The sequence below is a fragment of the Spermophilus citellus genome (genome assembly GCF_964194105.1).
Source record: "Spermophilus citellus genome assembly, chromosome: 9".
NCBI classification, from domain to species: Eukaryota; Metazoa; Chordata; class Mammalia; order Rodentia; family Sciuridae; genus Spermophilus; species Spermophilus citellus.
The window spans coordinates 233,595-256,620 of record NC_138191.1 but is presented as its reverse complement, the minus strand read 5'-3'; the positions used below and the strand labels follow the sequence as shown (position 1 = coordinate 256,620).

General features: G+C 42.7%; 2 protein-coding genes and 1 long non-coding RNA gene across 18 annotated transcripts in view; 1 reads left to right on the top strand and 2 right to left on the bottom strand.

Annotated features, from left to right (window-relative positions):
• The window catches only part of CHD1L (chromodomain helicase DNA binding protein 1 like), a 47,344-nt gene extending 45,100 nt beyond the window's left edge, over nucleotides 1-2,244 (bottom strand). For all 4 annotated transcript variants that reach the window (XM_081308808.1, XM_081308809.1, XM_081308810.1 and 1 more), the window contains exon 1: nucleotides 2,090-2,244. In XM_081308808.1, the coding sequence (XP_081164934.1) occupies nucleotides 2,090-2,198 (109 nt within the window). In that variant the 5' untranslated portion in view covers nucleotides 2,199-2,244. The remainder of the gene's footprint in view (nucleotides 1-2,089) is intronic.
• FMO5 (flavin containing dimethylaniline monoxygenase 5) overlaps nucleotides 2,232-23,026 on the top strand; it is a 58,943-nt gene continuing 38,148 nt past the window's right edge. For 6 of the 13 annotated variants that reach the window (XR_014023891.1, XR_014023892.1, XM_081308815.1 and 3 more), the window contains exons 1-5: nucleotides 2,235-2,358; nucleotides 10,973-11,150; nucleotides 19,104-19,292; nucleotides 21,148-21,310; nucleotides 22,730-22,872. Coding sequence is in view for 11 of the 13 variants with exons in the window: in XM_081308815.1 (XP_081164941.1) it covers nucleotides 11,016-11,150; nucleotides 19,104-19,292; nucleotides 21,148-21,310; nucleotides 22,730-22,872 (630 nt within the window). In the remaining 2 variants the exon portion in view is untranslated. Of the gene's footprint in view, nucleotides 2,359-10,471; nucleotides 10,569-10,631; nucleotides 10,654-10,972; nucleotides 11,151-19,103; nucleotides 19,293-21,147; nucleotides 21,311-22,729; nucleotides 22,873-23,026 lie in introns of those variants that run through there. The other 7 variants (XM_081308821.1, XM_081308820.1, XM_081308819.1 and 4 more) reach the window with 6 other exon arrangements.
• LOC308657275 lies at nucleotides 9,486-10,410 on the bottom strand. The gene is made up of 3 exons (XR_014023893.1): nucleotides 10,336-10,410; nucleotides 9,786-9,882; nucleotides 9,486-9,695 (listed from the first exon to the last, which is right to left on the bottom strand). It is a non-coding gene; the product is annotated as an uncharacterized lncRNA (long non-coding RNA).

Below are 23,026 nucleotides of genomic sequence, written 5' to 3'. Positions count from 1 at the left end.
AAATATAGCAAAACCAGAGAGCAGACATTTCAGCACATATGTGGGCTAAGCTCTAAGGCTTTGAATGAAGAACATGGCTTACATTCCCTTAATGTCAAACTTTATTGGCTCTATCTTTTATTGGGACGTTCTATGTATACAAACATTAGCTGATTTCCAAATTTCTTTTTGGGTAGACTTGGGTTACCATTCAAAGCCCTGAAATAGCCAGTCACTGTTATATAATCTTCTTGATGGATGAGAAACTCAGCCTGGGATTTGTTCTGTAATACCCAGTCTCAAGCCACTGTCCTTTCCTGGAAATAAGTATTCCTGGAAGTGATGCGACAAACAACACATGGACTGTTCATATGCTTGCTTAATGGCACTCATCTAAATCTGCCATTCCTGCTATATTGTCCCTTAAAGAAAAGGGGGACAGTAAAACACCATGATCCTGAATGCTCTCTGTTTACAAAAACCTAGCAAAATTAAGGGACCAATGAGATCAAGCCTAGGCTGGCAAGTCCAGATACATATCATCTTGAAGGACACTGGCTTTCTCTATGCACACTGGGCACTAGGGCAAGTTAGTGTTTGCTGAGGGCCATTGCCAAGTAGGAATGACGCATCGAAATTTCCTTGCCAGCGTACCCCATGTTAAATGGACTTGCCTTGGAATTTCGCTGTTGACATTGCATGTGTGTTTGAGAAAGGTGACCCTGCTCAAGGACGAGGGTGGATCCAGGATTAGGGTGTATCCTGCAGTTTGAGGAAGTATCCCGCTCCTTGAGTTTAGGGCGTTCCCGGTTTAAGACAATGTGGGTTTTAGGGAAGTGCGAGGTTGAAGATTATTGCTGCTGGGATTAGGGTGTTCCTGCTGCTTGTTCCCGTGAGATTCAAATGGGATATTGGAAAAAAAGCCTCGTGGAGTAGGTGAATTGGGTGGCAGCAGAACTGGGATTGCCCCAGAACGTGTGTGGAGGCCGGTGTGAGTTCGGGAATAAAGAATTGCTGTTTGAATCTACAAAGCTGTGTGGTGGCTCGTGATTCTGTGCCAAGCCAAGACATCAAGCCTAGGCTGGCAAGTCCAGATACATATCATCTTGAAGGACACTGGCTTTCTCTATGCACACTGGGCACTAGGGCAAGTTAGTGTTATCTGTAAAAAGCTACTTTCTTGCATGTATGCTGGTCATACACACAAACTAATGCTGATGTCACTGCTTCCTCAGTCTAACATGTAAGCCTCCTCCCTGAATGGGGCTGGGCAGAGAACTGAGGGCTCTGTGGAAAGGATACATGTCACTTGTTTGGCCAGAGCCACCAGGCAAAACACCCCGACTGCTCTTCCCAAGGCTTCCCCGGCCACCCGCCACCTCCGCAGTCCCTGGCGGTCGCTCCGGGTCCCTGCGGCGGACCAGCCGCGCACACAGGCCCCTCTCCACCCGCCCACCACCCTCTGAGGGAAGCCGCACGGCGCCTCGTTTCCCGAGAGCCACGGAACCGCGGGTCGGACCCCACAGTCGGGGGCGGGCCGAGCGCTCTCCACCGAGACGCGCCGCTCTCCGGGCGGGAACCTCGCCCGCGCCCCCCACCCCCGCGCCCCACCAGCGCTTCCGTGAGACGACCGACGGCGACTCCGCCTCCCACGGGCGCCGCGACGGTCCCGGGCTCCCGTGAGGAACGGGCCGGGGAGGCCGGCGAGGGTCGCTGCGGTGGCTCCCCGAGGCCAGGACGGGACCCCGACTGACCGCGCAGGACGCCGCCAGCGTGCGTGGCCCGAACGCCGCGGGGAGGAGAACCACCCAGCGGCCAGCCACCTGCGGCCCGCGCAGGCTCCCTCAGGAGAGTGTCGGGGCAGCGCGTCTTCCGAGTCCCACCGCAGCGCCACCCGCACAGCCGGAACCCTGGACCCGGGCTTCGCGCCCACCGCCCGGCTCCCCGGAAGTGCCCCGCCGAGCTCCGCCCACCACGCGAGCGCCCACCCACTACCGGCGGAGGGGAAGCCCCGGCGCCCGCGGGGAAACCTCCTTCGAGACCGGCTCGCGAAAAGCTGGTGTGCACCAGGTGGCGCGTCTGGGCGGCCCTTCTCCTGCAGCCCACTTACCTGTCAGGCCGCACTGCCGTAAGTCCTGCTCCTGCACCCGCGTCCTCACCGCCTCCGGTCGGCCCTTCGCCTGGAAGGCTACTAAGAAGCCCGGCACACGGCCCTCCATCTGGCTGCGAGAGGCTCCGCCCCGCGCCGTGCGTGCGCAGCCTTTCCTGGGAGCCGCGGAGGACCCTGGGAGCGCCGCTCAGGGCTGTGGGAGCGCCGCGCAGCCGCCAGGGGGCGCCCGCTGAGGGCGTCTATGGCAAGCTGCTGGGAGTCCACCACAGGTCAGTCCTGGAATTCTTGGCTGGAGCCCTGGGTGGCTACTCTGCTCTCAGGAGTCAGCTCAATTCTGTCGACTCTAGCGGTAAATCTGGCGAGACTCTGAAGCCCCCTGAGCTGTTCCCTGTTGGCTGTAGGCCAAGCGAAAGCCTCCAAATGTTGCTGCCGCCAAGGGCATTTCAAGGACGCTATGGGAGTAGGTAGATTGCCCACTGGGTTAGCTTCAGGGTGACCAGCCTCAGTTCTGAGTGATCCCATGATGTAGTTTACCACTAGTACACATATTATCATGACCACAAAGTCACTGCATTTACCCCCATACCTCCTAGGTGCTGCCCCAGGAGCTGACTCATATTTTCTTATTTAACTCAACCACCTTATAAATAGGTTTTATTTGTTGTAACTGGAATTTGAATCAGCAAAACAGGGAACAGAAGCTATTATTTTCCTAAGTAACTTTACCATAGTATTATTTCCACATAAGTTAGTCCTGGTGCTTCCGTTGGCCTTTGATAAATTCATTGTAAACTACAAAAGAGTTACATTTGGTTGTTTTTTCGTAGAGACGCCAACAAAGCATGGTTTTATGAAGCTAATTTTGTGTCTTGAGTCTTCATGAATACTGCTTGAGCCACCTACTCTGTGTGCCAACCATTTATAACACTAGAGAGAGAGGCTACTAATCTCATGGAGCTATACTTTAAAAAGAAAATAAAGGCAATAAATAAAAACCAGATAGTGATCAATGCTAAGAGAGTGGTAAATGCTAAGATCCATGCTAAGACAGTAAAACAGTGTCACATCTTAGGGCTACATTGATTTTGTCCAGCACCTTTCCTGTTACCCAAGTCCTAGGCCAGAGGCCCTAACTGGGGTCCCAACAATTCAAAACTGATCACTTTCTCCAAAAACCAAATGGAAATGGTAATTAATTGAATATTTCAAAATAGTAAAGAGGATTGTTGTAGGGCATGATGTAATGTGGGGCATGTTGCATCACAAAAGAGGAAACCTAACTTGCTGGCTTGCTACTGGCTTCCCCGTCCTGGGGCCACAGGTGGCTAAGAGAGCACCTAGCAATTAGCCAGAAGGCATTGCCGTGGGTTGTGATGAAGAATCGGACCACCTCTAGGATAGGCTCAGAACCCTTCTGCCCTCACGGACAGCTCCTGTCTCCCATTACTGCCTGTAGGATGGGTGAAGATGTAAATTCTCCCCACCCTGCTGACCTTTACCCTGATTGGTTCCTGTACATTATATCACTTGTGTGTGTTTTCTCATTAAAGGAGATCCTGCTTTGACTGTTCTCCCTGGCGCGTCTGATTGTCCTCCTGCAAGGGAGGGCTGGGTGCAGACGGCCAGTCGACCTTTACCTTTCTTGGCCTGTCCTGGCTGGGGTGTGCTCTCCCAATCTCTCCCACAGGTCAGGAGGGAACAGGGAGGCTAAAACCCCTGACATCTGGCGCCCCACGCGGGAGTGAGAGTATCGAGCCGAGCCAAGCGAGTTTTCCGAGTAAGGGTAAGGGTATCCCTGGAAAGATGAGGCAATCTCACACTAGGCCTAAGGACCCAGCTCTTAATGCTCAAAAGCCGAGGTTTAGAGATCTTGGATGCGCAGGCCAAAAGGTCTGGGAAACCTTGACACTCTGAGGTCCTGGTGGATGGCTGAGGGGGAGGAGGAGGGAGAGGTTTGTGAGAGGGAGCCAGGCCTGCCAGCGGGAGCCCCAGGTGTTTCTTCTTGTGGCCTGCTGCAGGCCCCACCAGCGCCTGGGCATCTGAGTCCCCGTCCCACTCCGCCCTTGGGCATTGGGCCACCTGGGACCCCACAGAACAGTTGGTGAGGAAGAGGGAAATTAACCTGGGAGAGGACCCCCCTCTGAGGGACTATCTGCCCTCAGCACCTATTTCTCTCCTGGCCCCTCAAGAGGAACATCTAGGGGCGACAAAGACCCTTTTAAGACACCTACTCCTCCTTCCACCAATCCTTGGCCTGGTCCCCTAAATTCCACACTAACTGCCCCTGTCTCGGAACACAGACAGTCAGGATGGGGTGGGTGGAAGAGGAGATCAGTAAAAAGATGACATTTGAATTATAGTCTGAATGATGAGAAGCCAGCTTTGTGAAATCAGAGGAAGAAGGTTTAGGGCAGAGAGATCACATATGCAAAGACATTGAGACAAGATTTGCAAGGGATAATAAATATATTTTAAGAATTGGTGACTGAGTTGGGTGCAATGGAGCACTTCTGTAATCCCAGGTACTAAGGAGGCTGAGATAGGAGGATGGCAAATTCAAGGTAAGCTGGACAATTTAGTGAGAACCTCTCAAAATAAAAAGGTCTGTAAAGTAAAAGGTCTGCAAAGTAAAAAGGTACATAGCTCAAAGGTAGAACAACTACCTAGCATATGTGGGGCCTGGGTTCACTCTCTAGTGCTGAGAGAAAAAAGATAGTGACGATGCACTTGAAGGGGTTTGGTCATCGTTGACCAGAGGGCTGAGGGAGAGAGAGAGGCCGAGGTGGGCTCCCACAGGCTTCTGCCCTGGGATATGGATGTTTATGCCACCACTGAGGACTTGTGAGGGAGGGAAGACCATAAAGTCACCTTCAGGATGTATTCGATTGTTCCTGGAACAGTGTCTGGCCTGAGGAAGCCCTCAAAACATACTGTTAGATGTCCCAGTGAGGGGTCTGTGGAGGAATTGAAAAATCTAGGACCTGATTGATATAACCTGAGGTCAAGAGAGGGCATTTAACACGTAGGCAAACGAAGGCACAGAAAGTTTAGGAAACCTGTTCAATATTTTCTAGCGAGTCAGTATTAACTGTCCGAACGAAATCTAGCTCAATCCCTTTTTCATTCATTGCTCTGGTCATACAATAATGATGCTTATATTAATTGTTTCATTTCTCCACATAGAGAGAGAAATGTCCTCGGACAACAGCAACACAATAACAATAAGTGACCAAATCATGTTTTGGTAGATCTTAGCATCTTCAACCCCAACCCAAACAAGCACAGGTTTGTGAAGAGGTTACCTTTGCTGTCCACTGTGTTACACTGTGTTTACTGTGTTACAGTAGGATACTAGCTGGCAGCATCTGGTGAGTCATATATGGAGCTTGAGTAAAAGATGTGGCCATAGGGAAAATGTGTACAGAACTCTTCTTGCATACATGAACTTGGACCTTTGGGCTAAGGTTAGAATTAGGTCAGTGCCCTCCACTGAGTTGAAAGAAATTTGGGTTTTCTTTCTCCCAAGAAAGGAAAGACCACATTTGACTTTGATGTAATTATATATCTTAGGCATCAAATTTATATAATGATTGTAAAACCCAGAGAGCCCAAGAGCCTGAGATGATATACTAAGAAGAATGTACATTTAAGTAAAACTAGAAGTACCCTGGCACAGTGACCTCTGAGAATCGATGCTCCTTTTCTATACTGAAGGGCACACACTGAAATATTCTCAAATAAATCTTTGAGGACACAGGTCAGAGATGTAGATAGCTCTGCACTGAAACTTGCCTGTGTGTCTTATTTGACAGAACAGTTCTTGTTTTCCTTTTTTGTTTGTTTGCAGTATTTGCAGTACTGGGATTGAACCCAAGGTCTTGGGCATGTTAGGCAAGCACTCTTCCTAATAAGCCACATTCCCACCCCTTTTAATTTTATTTTATTTTATTTTAAGTTGCCAGTGTTGGCCTCAAACTCACAATCCTCTTGCATTACCCTCCTGAATAGCTATGATAATGAGCATGTGCCTTCATACCCAGCTTTTATTTTCCTCTCTAATTGAATACGTTTTCAAATTAGTCACAATGATTTCACTTTTTGTTCTCTGTCCAGCAGGAAAGGTTTTATGTGATCCACTTAGCCAGCCCCTGAAGCTTTTGAGTTTACTAGTGCTGAACTTTTCTGACAAATTTCTACACAAGCAGCCAGTTATCAATAATAAAATTACATGAAGCCAAAATATTCTCATGATTCTAGCCTATACTGAAACCCTAAGAACTCTCTCTGACTTCCTCTTCCTCTGGGTTGGTAAGAACCCAAAGCCGTCTTATATCCTAACTTCACAAAGCCTGGGTCTTAGGTGTGAAAATGAACATACCTGTTGCACATGTATCTGTGTTGCTGAGGTACAGTTGCAACGTTAAGCCAAAATGCTCAAAAATGGCATAAAACAATCTTCGACATCAGAGGGCCTGAACAACCTGAGTGCATCTGAAAGGCCCCTGATGCATGGTGATTCATAGTGAGGACAGTGGGAGCTGTCCTTTAGCACTGTGGTGAACACTAAATGAGACCACCATATATATATATATATATATATATAAACAAATTCGAATTTTCAGGATATTGTGAAGGACCAAAACACATTAGATGGAAATAAACCTGCCCGCATCTCACCAGTAAAGACTCCAGAGGTCAAGAGTTATCCTTCATGGTCGAGGTAGTGTGGTAATCTCCTTAGCTTGGAAGTCCACAGGCATGGCCCACAGCTGTGGTCTTGAAGGTAAACAGACAGAGTGTCTTGGGTAGCCGACTCTGGTAGGTTGTATTCCTATTCCCAACTATCCACTGTGTCCCCTGTGGGATTATTGTGCATCCAGCCCTTAGACATGTGGCTTTCTGTTTCTCTGAATGGGCAGAGCCCATGTCCTTTGTTTTGGAATGTGAATGGATGTGGTGTCTGAGTTGAAGCTTTAAATGTGCCTGATCGGATGGTTCCTACCCGCTGCCATGAAAACTACACAAACCAAATAAGTTCCATGGTGGTTAAAATCTTTCCTAAACTTTCATGTAAGTATTAATTCATATCATTTTCAAAAAGTATCTGTATGTGCATAGATATGTGTGTGTCTCTCAATGTCCTCACCTGTAGAGGTGGGACTTCAGTTGGGCCTGAGTCTCCATCACACCTCTTCATGTGTCCTGTATCTCATATCTCATTTACAGCCTACGTCTCCACCTTAGGTCTTCTGCTGTGTGTGCATTTGGCTATGAGAATAAGGTCAAGGTAACTGTTGGTTAATTAATGACATTCTGCCCATGTGTTTGGCCCTCATCACCTAGAGCACTTATTACCTAGGAGAGTCTCTGCCATTAATATTTTCTTTTTTTAATTTATTTTTAAAATTTGTTCTTTTTAGTTATATATGACAGTAGAATATATTTTGGCATGTTATCCATACATGGAGTATAACTTCCCATTCTTATGGTTGTTCATGATGTGGAGTTATACTGGTCATATATGTGTATAGGAACATAGGAAAGTGATGTCCAATTCATTTTACTGTTTTTCCTATTCTCATCCCTTCCCTTCCCTTCATTCCCCTTTGTCTAATCTAAAGTGTTCTGTTCTTTTCTCTCCCTGCCTTATTGTGTGCTAGCATCTGCATATCAGAACATTTAGCCTTTGGTTTTGGGGGATTGCCTTATTCCACTTAGTATGATAGTCTCCAGTTCCAGCCATTTACCAGCAAATGCTATCGTCTCATTCTTCCTATGGATCAGGAATATTTCATTGTGTGTATATACCACAGTTGCCACAGTTGCTTTATCCATTCATCTGTTGAAGGGCACCTACTTAGTTCCGTAGCTTAGCTATTCTCAATTTGAGCTGCTATGAACATTGATGTGGCTATGTCACTGTAGTGTGCTGATTTTAAATTCTTTGCATTTAACCCAAGGCATGGGATTACTGGGTCAAATGGTGATTCCATTCCAAGTTTTCTGAGGAATCTCCATACTGCTTTCCAGAGTGGTTGTACCCATTTGCAGTCCCACCAGCAATGTGTGAGTGAACCTTGTTCCCCCCAGCCTCGCCAACATTTACTGTTACTTGTATTCTTGATAATTACTATTCTCAAGTGAGATGGACTCATAGCGTAGTTTTAATTTGCATTTCTGTAATTGTTAGAGATGTTGAAGAACATTTTTTCATGTTTTTGTCTGTTATTAATATTTTCAGAATAGTGCAGACCTTGCTTTGTCTGGCCTAGCTGGCCTATGTGCTGACCACGTAGTCTCAGGAGGCTGAGATGACTTTCCCAGCCTCCTGTCTCCTGGTATGTTATTCACTCCCATGGTCTTGAAGACTAGTGTACTTTTAACTTGAATTTTTTAGTACAACTGTTAACCCCATAAGACTGAGAGCTAGCTGGGTTGTCTTATTTCCCCTAAGGTATCTATCCCTTAGTCCTAAAGGGTCCTTTTTCCATGGATGGAGGTCCCTGACTATTTCAAACCTACCAACTTCAATTCCTGGCTTCCAGAAGTCTGGTTATCAACATTCCAAGCAAAAAAAAAAAAAAAAAAAAAAAAAAAAAAAAAAAAAAAAAGGAGAAGGAGTAGAAGACAAGATCAAGATGTTTTCTTTAAAAAGTTTAGGTCAAAGTTGCTCACATTTTCTCTTCTTCTGTTCCTTGGTGATAATTTAATAATGAATTTATGCATAGCTTCAAAAAGAACCAGGAAAATACAGTTCCTCATTAGGAAATCCCATTCCAAAGGGATATATTATATAGTAAGAGGAGGAGATAACATTTTAATGGGTATCCAGTAGTGTTTGCTACTTGTCTAGCCACTAAAATTCCAGGTTAATTCTTCTCATTGATATGCTCATTCCCACCCCAAGGAAGACAACCCCAGTCCCATCTGGCTACTGCACCCCACTTAAATTGTATGTCTGGGTGACATGCAGTTGTCTCTCTCAGATTCAGGTATAGCTCCTTGGGGTCCAGTGATTCATTAACTGGAGAACACCTGCCTGCCTTCTCCAGTGCCCAGTAATAGAAATTGATGGTTGCATATGAGATGTCCTACTCTTAAACATCCCTGGGCCCTTCTACTACCATACGTCTTGGGAGGGATGGAATGAGAAACTGTTTCTTCTGAAACCTCAAAGGAGATACGTTTAAGTAACTGGAAGAGAGAGAGAGAGAGAGAGAGAGAGAGAGAGAATTGCTTTCTCTTTCTAGGAGAAAGTAGCATTAGACGGAAGGTACTTAGTGACAAAAGCATTCTGTTTGGTGGTAATCTGTGAGGACAGACACTAGTAAATAAAGTTTTTTTTTTTTTTTAAATATTTATTTATTTTTTTAGTTGTAGCAAAACACAAGACCTTTATTTTATTTATTTTTATGTGGTGCTGAGGATCGAACCAGGCACCTTGCACATGCTAGGCAAGCACTCTACCACTGAGCCACAATCCCAGCCCCAAATAAAGGTTTTAATAAAGTGTTGCAGGAGTAAAGTGAGAAGAGAATCCAGAGCAAAATTTAATAGCAGCTCTTTAAAATAAGAATTACATGATGGGGTCATCTTGATGTGTCCACTGAAAGATAAGGAATATTTTGATGAGTAACTGTTTTGACAGAACCATATCAAAAAGTACAAACATTCTGCCGGATGCTGTGGTGCTCACCTATAATCCCAGTGGCTCAGGTTGTTGAGGCAGGAGGATCACGGGTTCAAAGCCAGCTTCAGCAACTTAGTGAGGCCCTAAGAAACTTAGTGAGACCCTGTCTCTAAATAAAAAAAAAAACAGCATGTGGCTCAGTGGTTAAGTACCCATGGGTTCAATCCCTGGTAACTTCCCCCTCACATATATGTATGTATATACATATGTACACACACACACACACACACACAGGACTCCACCTTTGATCCTCACTTCTTTCCTTCTCCCACGAGGTGATGTGGAGACCATCTGTTCACCATTGTGTGCTAACTGTATTCTAATATAATTCAGACCATATATTGGACAGGCATCTTCCTGATGGAGTAAAATGATTGTCTAAGTCAAAGATTCTATTTTTAACCAGATTTTAAAGAGTTGAAATGAAGCCAGCTAGAGTTCAGCTAAAAGCATTTTAAAACATGCATAGGGACTTTAAAGTAAATTTCTACCAGCAGGGTAGAGCCAGGATACAGGCCATGAGGTGGGGAGGAGGCAGAGAAGAGGGTAGGATCACCTATTTGGATGGATGCCCAGGAATGTAGTTGTTCCACATTTAGGCATTCACATCACGCTTGCTTGGGAGTTGTTTATGCTTTGGCTTCAGTAGTAGGAGTGTATCCCTTTAAGGGAAAAGCAGCAAGTTAAAAGTGGATGCAGCCAGTAGGGGAGCTCGGGAGATTAGAAGACCTCTCTCCAGAGGGAGTAAAAGGGCATCACCCACAACCGCAGCTGAAAAACACACAAGTTGTACACGATTTCTTTTCCTCTCCAAAGCAGATCCAACCCACATTTTCTTCCAGTGAAGAGAGGAAGAATTAGTGCCCATGAGCGGGTGGGGGTATGGGCTGAAAGGAGGTGGGGCCAGACTGCCTGCCCCTGGGCTGGGCTGGTACTTGCCTAGTTTATGTGTCTTTACAGCAGAAAGCCAGAGTAACTTTCCGATCTCAGCTGAAGGGTCAGCCAGGTGCTTCAGGAGAGAGAGTGAGAGGACACCACAGTGCTCCTCAGCTCTGGGCCTTGCAGGAGATTCCTTCTAAAGAGGGCAACCCAAAGTCACCTCTTGTTACAGCATTTATTTGAGTGTGAAGGCAGCTGTCTTTCTTAAGAACTGTTGATACACGTGTGCTTTCTGTCTCTTGTTCTTTCTTCAGGACAAGTGGCATTGCCCTAGCCAGGTGAAGATCTCTGAAGACCATGACCAAGAAAAGAATCTCTGTGATTGGGGCTGGAGCCTCCGGGCTCTCTTCTATCAAGTGCTGTCTGGATGAAGACTTGGAACCTGTTTGCTTTGAAAGGACTGGTGACATTGGTGGGCTCTGGAGGTATCAGGTAAGTCTTGTGTCCCTTAGTACTGGAATCCCTCCTTGCAGCTGGGTGCATGCAGTATGCTACCTCATGTCAGGTAATATGTGAGCTTGATAGTGACTAAACCTGACAGGGCTCTGCCTGTTGGCTTCTTAACAGCCCCACCCCACCTTTTATGAGGGTTCTCTTTCCCTCTGTGGGCTGCAAAAGCATCACACAGGTGACTCTTTTCCCTATTCTACTGTTTATAAAATCCACAGAGAACATTTTCTTATATTAGTTTTGCTGTTTTTCAGAAGAGGGGAGAATGAGTAACGAAGCCACACACCTTAGAAAGCACATGGGGATTAGAAAATGTGGAGTGGTGGCTTCTGATGTGTCTTAAAGATAAATGAGGTAGAATTACCTGCCAACAACTCCTTCCAGGAACACCCTCCACCTTCAGTCATCAACCTCATTTTTCCTTTTAAGAAAATCCAGCTATTTCTCTGACAATTCTAGTCCTTGAATAAAATATAAAATCCGTTAGAATTGTTTGCTTTAAACTTCTTGCATTGAGAAGTTCAAAGTCCTTTGTCTTTCAGAAGAGGGCAGAGGGCAGAGAGCACCTGCAACTTGGTTTTCATGTCCTTGCATATACTCAGCTTTAAAGTTAAATTGTTTAAATATGCATCCAATCCTGCAACTTGTTAGTAACCACTTAAAATATTATATTCTTAAATGACAAAAACCTATTAAGTGCCAAAAATATCAGTCATCTTCACTTATCTCTAATTTGATTTGCTTTTAAACTTATTTTCTGAACCAGTGAATGGAATTGAGGTGCCATGGATATATTTCCCATCATAAAAACTCACACAGTGTTGGTCAACTGCTTAAAAGTAGATTGGGCTGAGGCTGTAGCTCAGTGGTACAGCACTTTCCTAGCATGTGTGAGGCACTGGGTCAATCATTAGCACCGCATAAAAACAAAGGCATTTTGTCCATCTACAACTACAAAAAAATAAAATTTAAAAAGTGGCCTTATGACATTACTTTGTAGAACAAAAGTATTATATCTTGGCTTCATTTTGGGAACTAATTCTATCTGACAATACTCTTATTCATATCTAGAATGGATCCCCATAGCAAATCCCTATACCTTTATCAGAATCAGTCAGATGTGGGCTGAAAAACCTGTTAATTTGGTTTTTAGTTAACAGAAAATTCTACTGTTGGAATCCAGTCACACCCTAGTGTGCAGGTTAAAAGCACTGCTTTAGATTCAAAGACTGTCCTTTACAAGAGGTATGGCCTTGGGCAAATCATTACACCTCTCTGTGCCCACTGTTTTTTAATCTTTACAAAGGGATAATAGTAATACCCACCTTAAACATTTATCTTGGGGAGTAAGTGGATGAATAATCACTTACAAAAGTGCTGGTTCTGCATAGTGCTACATGTCAGTTATTATTCAGGCCTAGAGTGGGACCCCCACATTGTTGCTGGATTTGGCAATTACCAAAAAGGAATGAAATCAGGTGAGGCAGAGTTGATGTTGGGAGGGTAGCCATTACCCTGCCTGATTAACATGTTTCTGGTTTTTATCTCTAAAGCGATTTAAAATTATTACCTGCTGAAAATACAGCATGGAGACTTTTTTCATTATTATCTTCTAGGCAAAATTTCAATACCTTATGAACTGCTTCCTTGGGGGGAAAAACTGTTTCATCATAACACTCTGACTTCTCTTAACACAGACATGCCTATAAGGCTCACCATTATATTCTAGACCAAGAAGGATGCCTGGTGTATATTAGCTTCCCAATATATTTATGTTTAATATGTGGATTCCTGAGAAGGAAACTGTCATCAGCGGCTACTAAAAATGTTTACCGTGCTGGAGACCCTCCTTCTCACATTTTCCACAGTTAATTAGCTGTGGAGACTAAGGTATTATAAACATCCTTTAATGTTGGACTGAAGTATCTTATGTGCTGCTGGTGGTCACCTGAGAATTTTTTCTGAGACATGCTTCTCTATCACTCCCTTGCTTGTTATTTAGAGTCTAGCTGTCTCTCCACCCCTCAAAACTTTTCTATAATTTGTTAGAGGTTTTGTATGTAGAATTGGTCTAAGCACTTTGGAATTCCACCTCCACTGCTGGATGTTCAGTAAGAACACTGGGAATTCAGGGCTTCCGTTTTCCCTTTTCTTTGACAGGTTCCTGGATTCAGTATATTTTTATTTTCTTCTCAGATAGTACCATTTGTACTTCCCTACCGTGATTCCTTTCTGTTTTCTATCTGCCAAACAAGTGTTTTCTCAGATACCACCATTTGTATTTTCCTCTCTCTTTTCCTTTCATGTTCCACCTACCAAACTGGTGTAGCCTTCTCCTGGTGCAGCTGAATACTGTCTCATAGTAATCATAGAAGTTCTCAAGACATTAATTTCAGTCAACTCATGATCTCTTCATTAACATTAAATAAGACTGATGGTGGAAAGTAGGTGCTAATGTGATATATACCCATTTATTTGATGTTACCTTATGAATGCAGTAGCTTCAAAAAGTAATAAATTTCTTACAAAATACTGAGGATTTAACTCCATACTATCTAATAATCATTGCTATTTTTTGGTCAAACTGGATTTTTAAGAATTATTAAAGCATGCTAAACTATGCTTTTCAAACTTCAGTGTACACATGAATTACTGGAGATTCTGATTAATTAATTTAGGGTATACCAAGATTCCACATTTCTAACAAGCCCTAAGTGCATCACATAATAAAGTTATAAAGTATAGACAATAGATACACCACGGAATGTAAAATGTTGCTGTTTAATCAGTGTTGATTTAAAATAGAAAATTAATTAATAAACATCCTTAAATGAAATGTTTTTTAAAAAACTATAAATTTCATAGTTCTTCCTTTCTCAAAAGAAGACGACAACGACAATAAGTGGATTAAAAATTACTTAAGAGGGAGGAGTGTCCAGCTGTACACTGAAGAGCTAATCCCTGGGGGAACATTGACAGGAAAGGGTGTCAGCCACTTGTGAGATTCTGGGTGTTCATCTGGGGCTCTCTGCTAGGTATTTCTAATACACACTGATGTGAAGGCGAAGGCCTTACAGCCTCTACCGCAGCTTTCCCAGGTCTTAAATGAGGATGATGTTGTGTCCTTACAATCAGACCAGCCATAATCTATGACACACGTTTCTGGGCTGAGACTATCCCTAGAGGGTGTGGAGATGCAGAGAACTGGCTTCCTCCCGCTGCCCTCGGGCACTTGGCGGTTTAGCTGAGGGTGATTGCAGAAAGGACTTGCAGTTGATGGAGTGAGTAGCTGTGAGCTCTCCAGGGCCAGCACACTGCCTCTGACTGGCAGTTCTCTGACTTGTCATCACGTTAGACAGGCAGCACTCAGAAGAATTCCTAGGAGGAGAGCCCAGGCTCTATGTTTCTTGAAAAGTTCTCCATCTGATTTCAGTGTGCAGACACCAGAACTGGGAAGTACCGTTCAAACAGCGCTCCTGTGTGTGGGATTTGTGGAGCACCACAGGGAAACAGAAGGCCACGCTGTCCTCATTCCTCCCACCCAGTGGGAGTCGTTTTCCCCCTTGTTGTACCTTCTACCCCTCCAGCCCATTCAGCTCCAACTCACTCCCTCATGTCCTCTCCTTCCTCTTTTTTTTTTTTTTTAAAAATGCTTTAATATGCTTTATTTTTAGATAAGTTTTAAGTTCATACAAAATTGAGCTTCTGCCTTTTTAGGTGCACAGCTTGCCTCATTATCGTCATCCCCCTGTAGTGTGCTACATTTGCGACGATCAATGACAGATTATCCATCATTCACATCTCTTGGTTTACAGGAAGGTTCACTATTGGTTTTGCATATTCTATGGGTTTGCGTAAATGTATAATAACATATATCCATATTATAGTCTTATACTGCATAGCTGGTTTTGTTGTTGTTTTGCTTTTGGAGGTGCTGGGGATTGAACCCAGCGCTTCGGGCATGCTAGGCAAACATTCTACCACTGAGCTACATCCCCAGCCCTTTATTTATTTTTTTTAAATTGGCAAACTGGGACTATAACTCAGAGGTAGTGCTTGCCTAGCGTGTTCAAGGCCCTGAGTTCGATTCCCAGTGCCACAAAAGAAACAGAAAAAAAATTATTGACCATTATAATTATCCATAACAGTGAGAATCCAGTGTGATGTATCTGCACCTGCACATAGCATGATTTGGTCAGTTTCATTCCCCGGTACCTCCTCTTGCCTTCCCCTCTTCTACCACACTGGTCTACCCCTTCCCTCCCCTTTTCACTCCCGCTTCCACACAGGAGAGAAAACATGACTCTCTGAGTCTAACTCTCTTCACTTAGCCTGATTTTCTCTAGTTCCATCCATTTTCCTACAAATGACATAATTTGTCATAATCTTTCTTATGACTGAATAAAACTCCATTGTGTACGTCTGCCACATTTTCTCTGTCTAGTCACCTGTGGATGGACACCTAAGCTGATTCCATAATTTGGTTATTGTGAATTGTGCTGCAATAAATGGGTATGTGTCTATCACTGTAGTATTCTGACTTTAATTTTTCTGGATAAATACTAAGGAGTGGTATCGCTGAGCCATATGGTGATTCCATTCCTACACTTTTGAGGAAACTCCATACTGATTTTCTTAGTGGTTGTACTAATTAACAATGTATAGATTTCTTTTTTCCCCACATTCTTGCAAGCATTTATTATTATTTGTATTTTTGATGAATACCTTTCTAACTAGAGTGAAACAAAATCTTGATGTAGTTTTGATTTTCATTTTCTTGATGGCTAAAGATTTTGAACAGTTTTACAGACATTAGTTATTCATTTGTATTTCTTCTTTTGAGAAATGTCTGTTTAGCTTATCTGCCCATTTATTAACTGGGTTATTATTTTTTGGTGTTTTTTAAAATTCTTTATATATCTGGGATATTAATCCTCTGTCAAAAGAGTAGCTGGCAAAGATGTTCTCCTATTCCGTGGGCTCTCTCTTCACACTTCTTTTCCCTATGACGTACAAAGTCTTTGAAACTGGATGTCCTCCCTCGTATTAGCTCTTGGGGTGTTTCCCAAGGAGTCTGAGGGAATTGTTGCCTGAGCCTATGTTGGAGTGTTGACTCCATGCTTTCTTTTAGTAGTTACGGAGTTATTGGACCTCTTCCTCAGTTTCTGGTTCACTTCAAGTCCCTTTTGTGCAGCTGATATATAAGGATCTAGTTCCATTCCTCTACATTTGGACATCATGTTTTTTTAGTACCATTTTTTTAAAGGCTGTCTTTTCTCCAACTTGTGTTCTTGGCACTTTTGTCAAGTATCAGCTGACCGTATCTGTGTGGGTCTGTCTATTCCTTCTCTGTTCCCCTGGCCTCCATGTCTGTCTGTACGCCATACCACACTATCTTTAAATTATAGCTAGGAGGTATGATTTGAAACTTGGGAATTGTGGTGCCTCCAGCATGGCTTTATGGCTAAGCATTACTTGAGAGATTCTGGGTCTTATATTCTTTTACGTGAATTTAGAGGGTGAAGAGTGCCATTGTATTCTGATAAGAATCACACTGAATCTGTAGCTCACTTTTGGGAATATGACCATGTAACACATGAATCCCACCCAGGACACGGGGGTCTTTCCGTGTTGCAGTGCAGTCTTCCGTGTCTTCCTGCAGTGCACTATAGTTCTCAGTGTGGAGCTCTTCTACCTTCCTGGTTAGATTTATTCCTAGAGTTGTTTTTCTTTGCTTTTGCTTTTTTTTTTTTTTAAGCTATTGTTGGAAATGTTTTCCTGATTTTTTTTTCAGTTAATTCATTATTGGTGTGTAGGAAAACTGTTAATTTTGTGTTTTCATTTTGGAACCTGTTACTTTGCTTAATTTATTAGTCCTAGAAGTCTTCTGGTGGAGATTTTTGTTTTTGAGGGGGTCTTTTCTTTCTTTATCATTTTTGTCTTGTTCTTGGTACACTTGTGCTTTGAATACCCCAGACCAGCCGGCCCCTTAGGCTCCACTTTTCACTGACTGGTAGGTTCCCATGCTGAGTCAGTCTGGAAATAGAATGGAGTCTATAACAGACTGGGGAGAAGCTCTTTGGAGCCATGGTGCCCACAGAGGCTGGTCTTTCAGTTCTCAGAGCTACCCACAGGTATCTTCCCCACAGCATTCCTATAGCAACATTGATAGCCCATTCTTCATTCAGAATTACTTACTTTTCCCTCAGTGACCTTTTTCTGTTCCAGGGTCCCATCCAGGACAGTACATTACATTTAATCGTCATGTCTCCTTTTGCTCCCCTTGACTGTGACAATTATTTTAGACTTTCCTAGGTTTTGATGACTTGGCAGTTTTGAGGAGCACTGGTCAGTATTTTTTAGATTATCTTTCAATTGAGATTTGTCTGCTGTTTTCTCATGGTTACTGAGGTTATAGGGTTTTTGAGAGTAGTACTGAAAAGGTAATACCACTCTCATTATATCATTTCAAAGATACATTCTGTCAGCAAGCCTTATCATTATTTTGTTAATAGTGGTGCCTTCCCTGAAGTGGAGTTTGTCAGATTTTGCCAGAGTAAACTTTATCCCTTTTATCTCTCTTGCTTTGCTGTACTCAACTCTTTGAAGAAAGCTTATTATGCACAGCCTATACTTAAGGACAAAATTAGCTATTTTTAGACTTCTGTCTTCCCACAAAAACTTTAGAATCAGTTTGTTGATGACTAAAATGTAGCTTGCAGAGATTTGATTGGGATTGCATTGCATCTATAGATCAAGTTAGGAAGAAATGACATCATAATTTTGGTTTCTCTAGATTCATTCTCATAATTATATAACTAATTCATTCCTAAGCATTCATTAATCATTCACTATATATCAGGTACTGCATTGTTGACAGAAATATAAAGAATAATAAGGCATGTACACTACCCTCAGATCCCTTACAATCATGGGAACAAATGCAGAATTATATAATCTGTTTACATTGCTTTTATAGCAATATGAATTGAAAGGTTTGGAGACTTGGAGGATCAATGGAACTACAGGAAAGTCTTCCTCAAAAAAGTAACATTTGATATAACTCGAATGAAGGTATGAATTTTTCAAGAGGTAGTGATATGCACAAAAGTTGTGAAAGAGCCTACATTATTTCAGCTAATAATTTAATGACTCAGGAATATGGGATTTGTTAAGGGGAACACTGAATGAAGAGAAAAAGCCATAGTGGGCTAGATGTGAAAAGTGCTAAATTTTAGAATAAGTAGGTTGGTTTCCAGAAGGAATAGAAGCCAATGAGCAGTGGAGTAACCGGATGTTCTTTGTATTCAGCAGGATACCTGTGGAATAGTGTCAAAGATAGATTGTACTTCATGTTGAGATACTGTAACATAACTAAACCACTTGGAGATTTGGGGATGTTTTAAGTTACTATTAACTAATACAAACTTAATTAAATAATAATTAATTTAAATAATATAAAGTGGTATCTTTTTGCATTTGACTTTTATATTATTCCACAATTTTCCTTTAAAAGTTTCAAAAATGAGACAGATATGTCTCATTCACATTGTTTTGAAATAAATTTTTATTTATTTCATAAATTTGTTATGTTTTATGTGAATTTTCTTTTTCTATGCATTCCTTTCTCAATTCAATCTGACATACATTTATTAAACACTTATTGAGGGCTATTTGTAATTTTAGATACTCTGGAAAAAAGCATGACTACAATTTAAAGTCATTCAGTGCCATTTCGACTGTATTCTATTGGTCAAAAACAAGTCATAAAGATAACTGAGATTCAAGGGGAAGGAACTACACAGGGGCACAAGAACAGGGGGAGGTGTGGAGGCCATGTATGTGTGTCATTTATTTCAGGAAATTTCTTCAACTATTCATTGGCTATTTTATAAATCATGAAATTAATTCTCAAGTTGTTCTTATTTACTACAGGAAAATCCTGAAGAAGGAAGAGCCAGTATCTACAAATCAGTGATCATCAACACTTCTAAGGAGATGATGTGCTTCAGTGACTACCCCATCCCGGATCATTACCCTAACTTCATGCACAATTCCCAGATCCTAGAGTACTTCAGGATGTATGCCAAGGACTTCAACCTTTTAAAGTATATCCAGTTCAAGGTAGGCAGTTTGTGGGTGTCTTGGTGTTTGAAGTTGTTCATCAAGTAGGTGAAGAACGTGGTTTCATTAACCAGTAGCACATGTAAATACTGGAGCGATATACTCAAGTATAAAGACTCCACTCTCGGTTTCCTCTCTCTAAAATGCCCATGGAAAGCTCTCTTTTACATATTCTGGCTGCAGATTCAGAAAGATACCTGCCAGAGTGTTTTCATTGCCTTCATTCCACACTCCCTGCTTACAATCAAGGAGATGAGGGGAATGAATAAGTGTGGGAACTTGAAACCCTCCTATCCCACAACCTGTCCACTCCTGCTTAATTCTTCTGAAGCACTTTCCAATATATTATTTTATGTGATCATCACAACAACCTGGTGAAGTACTTAGTGACTGGGAAGTTATTGAGGAAGCAAAGGAGTTGAATCAGGTGGAGAGAGTAGAATATTGAAGTGGGAAACAAAGCCCTGAATTCTGGCCCTTGTTCTTGCCCCTCATTAGTGACCTAAGACCAGTAATTTCTCAACTTGAACTTATCTTGATTCTCTTTTCTGTGAAAGAAAATGATTGTACTGTATGAGGTTCCTTCCTTCTCTAAAGTCTGCTGTGACTTTCCCGTAGTTTATAACCATGGCCATATTATATCACCTGGCCCAGAGTCCAAACCTTCCACCTTTTTATGTTTAGCAACAATAACAAAGTGGCAACGTCTGGTGACAATTTCCAAAGCCAGTTATTCATAGCCCAGTGGTGCATCTCTTCACTTATTTAGGTGACACTTGTTGAACAAGTTTGTCACTGTACTAAGCAGTGATGATGCAAAGACAGAAGCCATAAGTAACTTAACAGTCTACATCAAGGACGCAGAAAAATGAAGGAAATTATTATTATACATAGAAGGAACAGACCAAGTGACAAGTACCATGGAGGCTACACCTGCAGTTCAGAAGGGGGATGTTTAGCCCATCAGGGCCGAGGAGTCAAGTTCCAGGAAAGATTTTTGGAGAAGACAGTGTCCAAGCCAAGTCTGCAGATGAAGAAGGAATAAAAGGGTGACCAAGTACAAGCACCAGCTTGTGTAAAAACACATGGCAGGGACTGGAAAGGGCACAGGATGGTTGAAGCCTAGACAGTGCTTCTACCGGTCACCAAGACATCATAGCCAGACCCTAGAAGCACACTGGAATGTATTCTTGATGTTTCCCTGGCTGGGCAGAGTCACCTATATTTATTGTGGTTTTTTTTTTGAAAAGCCAAAAATTATTCCACTGACTACTCTATCTCACAACCTATGTCTTTAGAATAACTTCTGAAGTGGGCATATTTAGAAGGCAGAGATTCCTTTACAAAAAATAAGAGCCACTGAGATAGGTTCCTGCTCTAACAGGAAAGGTAGCCTCATAGTCACAAGTTTAAGTCTAGCCAAAGAGAACAGGACTTGGGAGTAAGAAGACATCAGAGAGTTTGGGGAGTCTGGGGTTAGAGGGAAGACAGGTGTTTAGTGCAGAGTGCCACAGAAGTACAGGAGAAATCCAGGCTTTTTCAGGTGCTACCATGCCTCAAGGTAGAGACTAAGAGTCCTACCAATTTCTACTTTTCTGGAAGCAGAGGAGAGTACATTGGTCTGTCAACTCTGCTTACTTTGTCTGCCTTATGGTTTCTCACTCAGACCACGGCCCCAAACAAGGCTGTTCTTTGTGGAGTATGAAACTCAGATATTCCTGCAAGCACCCTAATGATGAGATGGCACTGTGGTATCAGCCCGTGGTGTAACATTTTGCAGGAAAAGCCATGTCAGGGCTGACATCCACTGTACAGGCTGTGGTTAAGTGCCAGGTGTATGTCACTTTTCTTTCAGACCACTGTGTGCAGTGTGAAGAAGCGGCCTGATTTCTCTACTTCAGGACAATGGGAGGTGGTCACCGAGTGTGAAGGAAAAAAGGAGGTTGATGTCTTTGATGGAGTCATGGTTTGCACTGGCCATCACACTAACGCTCACTTGCCCCTGGAAAGCTTTCCAGGTGAGTGACCTTCCAGGAAGGAGGTGACCCTTGAGCCAGGCCTGTGACCCTGAGAAATAGAAGGGTTGTGGTCTGAGTGATTTTTACCTTGGGGTGGAGTAAGACCCTCATTAGGCATGTTCCCTTGAGGGTGGAATAACCTGTATCATCGCCATTTGGGGACTAGAGTTAATGGTGATTTTAGAGTTTAGAGGTCTGTGAACAATCATGCCACCACATAATGACATTTCAGGCAAGGTTGGAGTACATATAGAATGATGATCCCATAAGATGATAAGGCACTGAAAATCTTCTATTGCTGAGTAGTATCCTAACCAATACCACACCGTGGTGACACTGATGCACAAAGCCCTGTGTGCGGTCCATTGTGCAAGGTCACAGCCCATACAATTGCGTGTGTGGTACGTGATACTGACAAACAACTGTGTCATGGTTTATGTATTACTGAGCTACACATTTCTCTTAGTGTGTGCTCCTACTACTTCTAGGAAAGTTTACTGTACAACTGTCTGCCATGTCACCAGCGATAGCTTCACAGGCCTCCTGTTTATTGTGGGTCTTGATGGCATCAAGAGGCTATACTGAGGGACTGGCCCATACAATATGGGCTGTGTGAGTACTCTGTGATTTTTTCACAATGATGAGACCAAAATTACAGTAACATTTTCAGAATGTATATATTTCTTTCAAGTGGCACATGATTGTATTTAGTTTCATAATGACTTTGGTTTTCTTTTTTATTTTTAATTAATTAATTTATTTTAATTAGGTATATATGACAGAAGAATGCATTTTGATTCATTGTACAGCACAACTTTTCATTTCTCTGGTTGCATATGATGTAGCATCACACCATGTGCAGTCACACATGTACCTAGGGTAATGATGTCCATCTCATTCCACCATCTCTCCTTAGGATCAAAAAAGAAGACCGTGGAGCTCTTACTCAGTATTGGTTCAGATATGGAATTTCTCAGTAATTGAGGAAACAAACAAATATTGAGTTTCTAATGCTTAAATGAAAGCTTGAATAATTTAGTTTCAGTTTGGGGCCTGAACTTTTTTTTTAGAAAATGTACTTTATGTATCTCCTAGAGTATACAAAAACATATATACTCTAATTGAAGTGGGAGTATGTAACTAAGGGAATGAAAGACAAAAGATAATGGCAGCAGTTTGAATTTGTGGGTCTACAAATCCAAAATACAAACTACTTATGATACAGGAATCACAAATTACTATTCCAAGGCTATGGAAGAAAAAAATAAGCCAAAGTATTCAAGAAGACAAAATAGCTGAATAAAGGGAGAATATGTGGAGAATATGTGCTTCGACTTTAAATTCTACAAAAGAAAGATTTTACAAATGATCTCCAACTTATAAACTATCATCCAATAATTGTTTTCCGTTCTCTTGCAGGAATTGAGAAGTTCAAAGGACAGTATTTCCACAGTCGAGACTATAAAAGCCCCGAGGCATTTGCTGGAAAAAGAGTCATCATAATTGGCATTGGGAATTCCGGAGGGGATCTGGCTGTAGAGATCAGCCACACAGCCAAGCAGGTTTGAGCCGTTCTATCTGCAGCCTCACCCAGGAGATAGACCCACAGCGTGTGGTCGGCTGCACTTTGCCCACTAGTGCCGGTGGCAAATATAGGGCTTGGTTTCATGCCTCTGTTGGCATTATGATGGATGCTACTGGAGAGGCGTGGTTAGA